This window comes from Peromyscus maniculatus, chromosome 11 (assembly GCF_049852395.1).
Source record: "Peromyscus maniculatus bairdii isolate BWxNUB_F1_BW_parent chromosome 11, HU_Pman_BW_mat_3.1, whole genome shotgun sequence".
NCBI classification, from domain to species: Eukaryota; Metazoa; Chordata; class Mammalia; order Rodentia; family Cricetidae; genus Peromyscus; species Peromyscus maniculatus.
In genome coordinates, this window is record NC_134862.1 from 83182334 (window position 1) to 83193135 (window position 10802).

At 39.2% G+C, this 10802-nt stretch overlaps 1 protein-coding gene across 1 annotated transcript; it reads right to left on the bottom strand.

Annotated features, from left to right (window-relative positions):
- Nucleotides 1–20: 20 nt before the first annotated feature.
- On the bottom strand, nucleotides 21–4583 carry Or10z1 (olfactory receptor family 10 subfamily Z member 1). The gene is made up of 2 exons (XM_076547148.1): nucleotides 4405–4583; nucleotides 21–3552 (listed from the first exon to the last, which is right to left on the bottom strand). The coding sequence occupies exon 2, from the start codon at nucleotides 3449–3451 to the stop codon at nucleotides 2510–2512; it is 942 nt and encodes a 313-aa protein (XP_076403263.1). The 5' UTR covers nucleotides 3452–3552; nucleotides 4405–4583; the 3' UTR covers nucleotides 21–2509.
- Between the last annotated feature and the right edge of the window lie 6219 nt (nucleotides 4584–10802).

The following is a 10802-nucleotide window of genomic DNA, read 5'->3' on the forward strand; positions in this document are numbered from 1 at the left end:
TGATATGTAAGTTTTTTTTTATAATATTTGCCCTAGGCCATTAACTGCAGTGGAATACAGCAATCAGAACATACCCTGAAAATAGTTGTTTGCCAATATGTAAATCAGTTACAAATAACCAAAATCTTTACAATGGAGGTATATGACATAATAGATCATCAAAAATGAGTATAAGCTCCTGTCTTAAAACTGTCATGTCTGACTGAACCAAGCTTGTGGGAACTCATGAACTTTAGACTGACAGCTGTGGAACCTGCATAGGACTGGAGTAGGCCCTCTGCATGTGGGAGACAGTTGTGTAGCTTTGTCTGTTTGAGGTGGTCCCTGGCAGTGAGATCAGGACCTATCCCTGGTGCATGAGCTGGCTTTTTGGACCCCATTACCTATGGTTGGATGCTTTGCTCAGCCTTGATGCAGGGGGAGGGGCTTGGTCCTGCCTCAACTGAATGTACCAGGCTTTGCTGACTCCCCATGGGAGGCCTTACCCTTTTGGAGGAGAGGATGGGGAGTTAGGGGAGGCTGGGGGAGGGGTGGCAGTTAGGAGGGATGGGAGGGGGATCTGTGGTTGGTATATAAAATGAATTTAAAAAAATTCTTAAAGAAAAAAAAATTGTCCTGTCCGCCTACATTCATTTCTCAGGTCACTCATACTTCCATCTCTTTCCTAAGTCTGGTGGATCTGGAGCTCAGCTTTTCAAAGCTTCCTGCTTCCTTCAGCTTTCAGCCTTCCCTTCTAGGGTGATGGCTCTGCCTCTTTCCTCATCCCCTTGCTTCTTATTTTCTCTGATGAAACTCCATCACCCCTGCTCATGGGTTAGTCTTTCTAAGTCAGTTCACAGATGCCTCTCACCTCCGTTTACTGTGCCCTGTCTCCCTCTTGGTGAAAGGATCCTACCTGAAGTGAGGTGTTCAACTGATGACCACCCTCAACAACACCCCCCACCATGGGTTAAAACATTTCTCACCCTCAATCAGCTCTGTTACACATTCACAGTGTCTTATCGCCCAGCTTCTGTTAGTCTGTTATCTTCTCTGAAGGTCCCAGTCAGTTTAGGAAATGTTCCACCCACTTTTTTTTTTTTTTCTTTTTGATTTTTCAAGACAAGGTTTCTCTGTGTAGCTTTGCGCCTTTCCTGGATCTCGCTCTGTAGACCAGGCTGGCGTCGAACTCGTAAAGATCCGCCTGCCTCTGCCTCCCAAGGGCTGGGATTAAAGGTATGCACCACCACCACCACCACCACCACCACCACCACCACCACCGCCTGGCTCCACCCACTCTTTAGGAACAAGGTCATATGCTACCTTAGGCATGAAGCCTTCACAGCTCCTCACCTAGAGTAACCCCTTCCATGGACTAAAAGGCAGCATCACTCTCCAGACTGCATTATTAAAAGTGGCAGTTTACATTTATTTTAAAAAATGACTGACGTCAAGCATATTGATAAATTCTTTATCTATGTACAACATGTTTAGTCACCAACACAAAAGTATGAGATGATAACTATTTTAGAAATGAGGGCATTGAGGCTGAAAAAGTTAAGTGACTTACCCAGCTTAGCACAGCTAGTTAAGGAGCTGGTGTTCACACTTCCTGCCAGGGCACTGTGGGAGTTCACTTTTATTTATTCCTAACAATACCCAGCAGAACATATATAGAACACTACAGGTGGAAGATGGAGCAGGCAAAATAAATAGTTTTACAGCAAAGTCAGAAAGATAAGAGCTGGGATGAGGAGAGAGAAGCAAATACAGCAGCAGGGCTTCTGTCTGCCTGGCATCCCCAGGACTGCTACATGCTGAGTTTCAGACATTAGAAGAACATTATTGGTCAAATATTCTCACTGTGTAATCATGTGACAATTCTCTACAATGTACCCAGTTCCTGACATCTTAGTCTTGAACTTAAACACTTTGAAATTCCCTTGTCTTCTTTAGCTCATATGGGAAATTCGTAATTATCTTAATGAATTAAGAAAATTCCTATTTCTTATTGAATTCTGACCACTGAGAGTGGCATCTATGAGACGGAAGGTGAATATTAAGATTTTCAGCTCACTGTGAGTTGAGCACAGTCACCAGAGCAGGAAATCCTGGCTTATCCTTTCAGGAATTGCAGGAGGACAGGCAGAGGAGGGATGTGGGCTTTGAGGTACAGCAGTTTTGCCAAAATTTTGGAATATTTGGCCCATTAGATTGAATGGTGCATTCATTACATGAAAGTACAACTTAATAGCAGTGTGGTAATTAGTAGAAGATGTGTAGTACACAATTTGAGATATATATAACCATGTGTTCCCGTATTTGCCTACATGTACTCAGACATATAGGAGTTTGTGTTAATTTGAATGTAATGAATGGTTATCCATAACATACACAGACATGTATAGGGTGGACCTATACATGCTTGCATCTAATGCAGCACATAATTTTCTGAAGTTACAGCATAAATCAGGGATTCTTTTGTGTCTAGGGCCTGCCTATACAAAGGAGAGTGTCAATGGACTAGCCTTCATCCTTTACCTAGTAAATTCCCTCGGAAAGCATTCCTTAGAGCTGCTTGCACAGCCCGATTTCTTAAACTATAAACAATAGGATTGAGAAGAGGGGTCGCCACAGTGTAGGTGACAGCAATAAGCTGATCCCTCTCAAGAGAGTAGCTGGCTTTGGGCCTCAAGTACATGAAGGAGGCACAGCCATAGTGAATAACGACCACTGTGAGATGTGAGGCACAAGTAGAGAAAGCTTTCCTCCGCCCCTCAGCAGAAGGGATTCTCAGGATTGCTGCCAGAATGTAGGCATAGGAGACAGCAATTAAGAAGAAGGAGACCAAGAGGACCAGAAGACTGAGGATGAGGATTCCCAGCTCACTTAGTCTTGTATCCCCACAGGCGAGGCTTAGCACTGGAGGCGTGTCACAGAAAAAGTGCTGGATTTCATGGGAACCACAGAATGAGAGGCGAAAAATGACTAGTGTCATTCCTAGTCCAAAAAGGTATCCACTCAAGAAGGAGGTGCCAACTAGCTGGGCACAGAGGGTGGGATTCATACGGCTGACGTAGTGTAGTGGGGCACAAATGGCCACATACCTGTCAAAGCCCATGACAGACAGGAGGAAGCAGTTGGTACAAGCCCACGAAGCAGAGAAAAACATCTGGGTAGCACATCCCGTAAAAGAGATAGCCTGTCCCCCCATAACCAGGCCAGACAGCATCCTCGGGATGATGCCCAATGTGTAACAGGTCTCCGAGAAGGACAGGAAGGAGAGGAAGAGATACATGGGTGTGTGCAGATGGCTATCCAGCCTGATCACTATGATGATGAAGACATTGCTGGTGATGGTGATGAGGTACAAAGAGAGGAACAAGACAAACAGCAGAAGTTGAAGCTCCCCAAAGCTAGAGAAGCCCAGGAAGACAAAGCCACTCCAGCAGGTGGCATTGATCTGTACCATTCTGAATGATAGTCCTGGTGATTCTCTTGACTCCTTCCACCATGCCAGCAGATGTTTAGCCTCTTTAGATGCAGGTGAGAGGGATTCTCTTCTCTGTGTGCCTGTCGGGAATACACACACAAAAGAATCTCTGGTTTACACTGTAATTAAACTTTAGAAAATGATGTGCTGCATTAGACACAAGTCATGTATAGGTCCACTCTATACATATCCATGTATGTTATTGCATTCAAATTAACATAAACTCCAGTATGTCTAAGTACATGTAGGCAAATATAGGAACACATGAGTTTATATAATGCACTCAAACTATGTGTTACACATCTTCTACAAATCATCACACTGCATGTAAGTTGTACTTTTATCTAATGAATGCACATATATTTATATATAGGCAAGTTTGAAATTCATGCACCATGTATTCATTCATCCTGACCTTTTACCTAAGAATACACATTTAGACAAACACAAATACATTGCCTATTAAAATATACAGTAGAGGTGGAAGGATTTTCAAATGTTTTGTAGATTAGGCAAGAAAGGTCAACAGAGGTAACTTTTTTGAAGTCAAACCAAAGCAGGACTGGAGAACAGATTTGCTGTGTTATAATTCAGCATCACTTTTTCACAGAATGATTACTCTCTTCAGGCACCGTGGGACCATTATAGGTGTAGATTAAGTATCTTGCCCAATATAAATTGTTTCTATACAATCACTCCCCTCCAAGACATTCTATCCTTTGTAAATGCCTTCCCTGAGTGAAGTAGGCTTCTTTACCAACATGCTGAACACTGGAGGAAGAACAGGGTACAGCAAAGGTTGTGCATCAGGCTCCCATTAGCCCAGTGATCAGCAACCCAGCACCACTACATTCTCCACCCTCAGATCCCGTGAACCCAGGCATGAATGAGAGCAGGCAGTGTTGCGGGAGAAAGGGGGAATCTTCACTCACATGAAGAAGATCACAGTGGGACTGAGTCCTGCTTTTTGGTAGCCATGCCATGCCATAGGCAGCTCTCAGAAGACAACTCTGCAGGAGTAAGACTTGAGGTCCATCTCAGAAGCTTCTACTCTGAGCATAGTGATGTGTCCAAAGGATACCAGGAAGCTTCCTTCCTCAACTTTGGCCCCAGGTGGTGAATTGAATCTGCTTCTCTCCAAAGAGCTTCTCTCTCAGAGGGTTCTGTAGTCCCATCGGGTGCTATTTCTGGAAACACATCTAATTGTGCTTCTTATTATCATTTGGGACTATCCTTTTGGGGAAAGCAGTGAAGAGAAATGTAAACAAAGAGAAGCTAAGATCATGATTCAAGCCACAATAATTTGTGTATCTAGTATGCAATAAATATATTATTGTCACATACTAAATCTCTTTTAAAACTTGAAATAAGGAAAATAAGATTAAGTTACATCTTCTAGACAAGAAAACTGAGTCCAGTGAAGTTGAAATGACTCATCCAAGATCCCAATACTTGGGACTTGTGCTTTCAAACTCACAGATAAAATGTGTAATCTATAAAATATACTTATAAGAAAGCAGGAGCTCACATTTTCTTACTGTGGACTGAGGAATTTGTAGCAACTATTTCATAGTGTGTCCAGTCTCAAGACCATTGTGAAGATGATCTTGATCTCTGCTGGTCAATATATTCCTTTACCCTCATCTTTCCCTTGGTCAGTATCACTCTTTTTAAAAAAGTAACATCACCTATTTTCATATTCTTTCTTTTGCTACAAAGCTGAAATGTCTGTATCCAGATTTGCCCCTACTTCCCACCCTTTGAACAACATGAACCCCCCAAAGTCAGGATAGGTTAATCATTGTATGCAACTGACATTCTCAAAACACATTTCTTCAATATGTGCACCTGTGATGTACAGCTCTATTCTCTGATGCAATGGAAACCATAATAATAACTGGTAACATGAGTTCAACACTAGAATGATTAAATTCTATTTTATGGATTAAATGGTTAATATGGATAAAATATTTAATTCCATTTTATGGATTTAGTATAATACTTAAGGATTAGTAATATTGTCACTATATTTGAGAGATAACTAATACAAGGAAAAATTGAATGCAATGCCTAAAAGATGATTTTATGTTAAGAAAGCTAACTGGTAACACAGTAGCAAGAGGATTCATGAAGCCATAATATATCATCTTTTTAAAAAAATATTCTTTCTACTTCAACACTATTCCTGAACATGAAAAAGATGAGAAATATTTGAAATAAAGTTAAGTATTAGTGTAAATACAAGTTTTATGACTGTTTTAGTTGGTGGTCTTGGAATTTTACTATGCATTTTAAGCAAAATCCAGTTAAAATTATTATGGAATTATTTGTAGTATTTCTAGACATGAGTCATTATAAACAAAGTAAGAGAAAAGTATAATTATGCACAGTGCTTTATATTTAAGCACTGCCCATCATTTCAGCAGCCTTCATTCTTTTCTGTAACAAGTTCTCATGGGTGAGTTCCACTCTGTGACATAAAGAATGGATTTAGCATTTCTTTGCTTTTCCTAAGGTTCCTTTTTATGTATGGGTGCATGTATCCTTGAGTGAATGGCACGGATGTGCAGGTGCCCAGGGAGGCCAGAAGAGGGCATCAAGTCCTTTGAAACCAGAGTTATGTGCAGTTATTAGTCCTCTAGTATGGCTGCTGACAACCAGACACCGGTCCTGTCCAAGCACTATCCACCACTGAGTCAATCTTGTTCTGCTCATTTTGCTGTTTGTAAATAAAAACTCAACTTTAAAAGCATATTGATTTAATAATGGAAAATATGCATAATAAATCTCAATAAAATCTTCTTGGATCATAGTTGCATATTGGAGAGAGAATAGAAAAAAACATTTGCTGTTTAGAGATAATATACATCATAAAATTACCTTGACTTAAGTTGGTATTTTAAGTTTAAATGTGGTTTCTATTTTGAAATGAGTCGTGATTCTCCTTACTTGTAACTATTTTATGATGAGTAAGTTTTTAACTCAGCAAAATATTAGATTTGGCAGTTCTAAAATAAGACATATGCTTTTTAAAACAAGCAAACTGCATTGTGTTGTGCTACTAATAATCTCTCAGTGTTGTGTTCATTATCTCTACTATTAAAAGCTTAAAATGAAATTAGTGTCAATGCTAAGTTATTTATATCTAATATTCAGAGAATTAGTAAGCTGAAGATATTTGTTAATCTTGGAAATTGGGATTTTCTAAAATGTTCATGCTTTATTGATCTCCTGAGAATATGTCACTTATCAATTGCAAAAACAATTATCTCTGCAAAATCCTATCTTTGAATGCTCAGTTCCTCATGAGAAATCTGTGATGCTTCAATTTACTTTATCTCTTGCATTATTTCTCTTGTAGCTGAGACAAAATACATGACAAGGGAAGTCTACTGAAAGAAGGGATTATTTCAATTACAGTTTAAGGGATGCAGTCCATTGAAGATGGAAATACATAGAGGCATATGCCTGGGGTTGCCATCATATTACATCCATAGTCAGGAAGGACATAATGGACAAGAAGTGGAGCTGTGCTATCAAACCAAGTCAGGCCAACACTCACTTCCTCTAGTGGGACTCTACCTCCTCAATGTTCCACAAACTTTCATAACAGCTCCAGCAATAGTGAACAAGTATTCAGACACATAGGCCTATGGGACACATTCTACAATCAAACCAAAATCCTTTCTTTTCCTTAATGATTTTGAAGTGATTTGCCTTTGGGTTTTGTAAATTTTATTTTGACATATGTTAGGGTGCATTTCTTTAGGTTTATGCATTTGAGATATACTCAGCAAATAAGAAATGTCACCAAAGAAATGGGAGATTTAAAAACAGTGACTGAGCTTTCCTGGTTGATATTATGAGTGGCTGGAACCCTGATAATCACATCATAACAATTCAGATCTTACTTAAATCTCTCATTTTATCTCACTTCTGGAACCACTCCAGCAGGGAAAGTGAGAAATCAGAATATCACTACCAGCTGACCCAGAAGTCTACTTTCCCACTCAGTCTCTGTTGGCACTGGGTGTTGGTTTTAAATAATGTCAGAGCTTTATTAGGAGGAGGGGGGTAACCAGCCCTAGGAAGAAGTGCATGCAGAGAGAAAGAGAGTGGGGGGGAGGGAAGCAGAAGGGAGAAGGGAGGAGTCTGTGTCGAGCTTTTGAGGATTCCCATGCACATGTGCAGGTGGGCTTATGAAGCTACGCCACATACTTGCTCAATCACACAGTGCACTGATAATGTAAGATGTAAAACTCCTTACTTAACTACTGAACTGCGCATATGCGGTCATATAGCTGGAGTGGCAGTATCCTAACACTGGGGATGGAATGAGACTCCTCAGAACTGGCTGAGAGTATTATTTCCGGTTCCCCATTGTGTTTCTGTTTACACCATCCTACCCATCCAGGAAGTTCTTATGTGACACTCAATGCAAAAGCCTCCATTTCACCAGGCACCTCTGGGAATGGAGAAATTCCAACTCTTCTTGAGTCCTTCCTAATTGAAGTGGAAATACCAGGTTCCACCAAACTTTTCATAGGGGAAATCAGAATCATGAGGGGAGATTACTACTTACCTACAGGAATCTTCAGTCTATAGTCAGCCATAATTAACACTACTCTGTAAGGCCACTTTGTTACAGACTCAAAAGGATAGGTTAGCCTCCTCATATGGCCTTTTCTTGTCATAAATAAAAATGAGATGACAACATTTTCTGTGGTGTTTGATTGGAGTGAAACAGTTATCACCAAAAATTTTCTATATTGATAGGCTTCCACATTTCTGGTTTTCAGAAAAAGGAATTAGGACTTAAGATCTTAAACAGTTATTTTTCATCTGTGTCTATTGGCATTTCTGAGTTGATGATTGCCTCAGCTCCAAGATGGGATACATGAGGCAACCAAAACTATCTAGGAAAGATGCTCCTGTGTTTCCTTTTGTTTATGGAGTCTGAACCTGCCCTGTGCACCCCCAACCTTCAGAGATGTTTAAACTCGATATTTTAATATCAAACTGTCTTCCAATTGTACTAGGTGTCAGTCATGGGTTAAATACTTCATAGAAGTGAAAATCATACTGGTCTTAGTTAGGTTTTATATAAATCACAAAGAGTTTCGTAACTTGAATAAGTGAAATCTATACTGTTTTGGGGGAGCTCCACCTCAACCCCTGGCACCCTGGCAACCCTATACCCAAAGAGTCTGGGGTGTTCTGGTGGAAGATCCACCTCAACTCCCCTCCTCCCATCTCTTTCCCCAAACCCGCCCCTTCAAAGCCCACCAAACACAGGTCCTCCCCCAGAGAGGCTCAAGACCAGTCCCACAAGGTATATAAGCTGCATCCCTGAAAACAAACACGTGGTTTTCCACTATCTCCTTCCAGTCTCCTCTCCGCAGGGCTGGAGAATCATCCGGGAATGCTTTACACATTAAACCCAGGCTTTTCTAACTTGGTCTGATTTGGATTGCTGCGCCTGGCAGAGAGGCTTGTCTGAGTGCAAAAAACTTATCATATACTTTTTACACATGGGAAAATAGAGAAAGAGTGTTAAAACATGTTATACAATGAGGGAAAGCTCACGAGCTGACCAACCCAGCTACCACGCAGACTCAGAACCAGGACTATGAGTTGTCCCACCCCAATATCCATTGAGTAAATGAACCTGTGAAGGGGAGGAACCTACAGATCCAAAACAGCAGCATCTCCATGACAAAAACAACAGGACACCAAAGAGGAGCCACAGTGAGAGTCCATTATCAGTGGTGTAGCAGAAACCAGAGGCCTCAAGCCAGACCTGGAAATGAACACTTGCAAGTAAACTGTGTGTCTCAACAGGCCACACTACACAGCTCCCATGGCAAGATTCTTCATTTTGTTTTTGTGCTGTTTTTTTTTTTTTTTTTTTTTTTTGGTTGTTTTTGGTTTTGGTTTTGGTTTTTGGTTTGTTTTTTTTTTTTTGTCTCAGTTGGCTTTTAGTATTTCTTTTAAATTTTGTTTTGTTTGGTGGGGTGGGGGGAGATTGCAAGGGCAGAGCACAGATGCTAGGGGGCAGGGAGACAAGTGGGATCAGAATGCATGATGTGAAATTCACAAAGAATCAATAAAAATAAAAAAAATTACAAACATTTATTGAACAAGTTGATTAAAGTCAATAGTATTTTTTTCCTTTCCTAGGTCTTCTAACCATATAAAACTTAAAGTGCTTGCAATTGAAATATGAACTATTATTTATATAAGTTATTTCATGATGAATAGAAAACTTTTAGGAAAAATGTGTCAAAATTGAAAACAATAGTATAAATTGTATTCAATAAATATAGCAAATGTCACAGATTCTACACTGTTTATATAAAATTGAAAAAGGAGACTAGTAAAATCATATGTAATAATAAATTGTTTAAAGCCAAAAATTTTTATGATACCACTAGGTTATTATTTGTATACAACTAGAAAGAACTAAAATAATTTATATTTAAAAATAATTATTCTTTAAATTTTCATCTCTTGTATTATTGATTTAGCTAGTTCTTCAAGTACTACATTGAAAAGGAGTAGAGATAATAGACAGACCTGTTGTGTTCTAGATTTAAATGGGGTTGCTTTGAATTTTTCTCCATTTAGGATTATTTTGGCTGTGGGTTTGTCATATATAGTCTTTATCATGTTGAAGTGTGTTCCCTCCAGTTATATTCTCTCTAGGACACCTACCATTATGCTACATTAAATTTTGTCAAAAGGCCTTTTCTTTTTCTGTTGGTATAATCATGTAATTTTTGTCTTTAACTTAATTTATATGATTTTTTTATCTGTTGGCTTAAGTATGTTGAGCCATCTCTGTATCACCAGGATAAAGCCAACTTGATTGTATTAGATGATAATTTTTATATACTTCTTTATTCAGTTTGCAATTATTTTACTGAGGATTTTTTGCACCTGTCTTTATTGGGGATATTGGCCTAGAGTTTTCCTTTGTTGTTTTTGTGCCTTTACCTGGTTTTTATATTAGAATAATACTGGCATTGAAAACAGCTTTTCACAGATACAAAGAGAAGCAGCACTATAAAATTGATTCTATGAAGTCTGTATTACTCTGATAGTCAAACCAGAAAGAAACAACAACAAAAGAAAACTATAGACAAAATTCCTTAATGAACATAGATGCAAAATTCTCAATAAATTAGTTGAGAATTAAATGAAGGAACATATTAAGCACCTTGACCACAACCTAGTCCATTCCATTCCAGGAATATAATAATGGCTCAATATATGTGAATCAGTAATACACATAATAAGCAGACAAGAAAAAAACACACACAGGATAATG

Coding starts and splice junctions, on each gene's coding strand:
- Or10z1 (XM_076547148.1), bottom strand. CDS start 3,451: ATGGTACAGATCAATGCCACCTGCTGGAGTGGCTTTGTCTTCCTGGGC.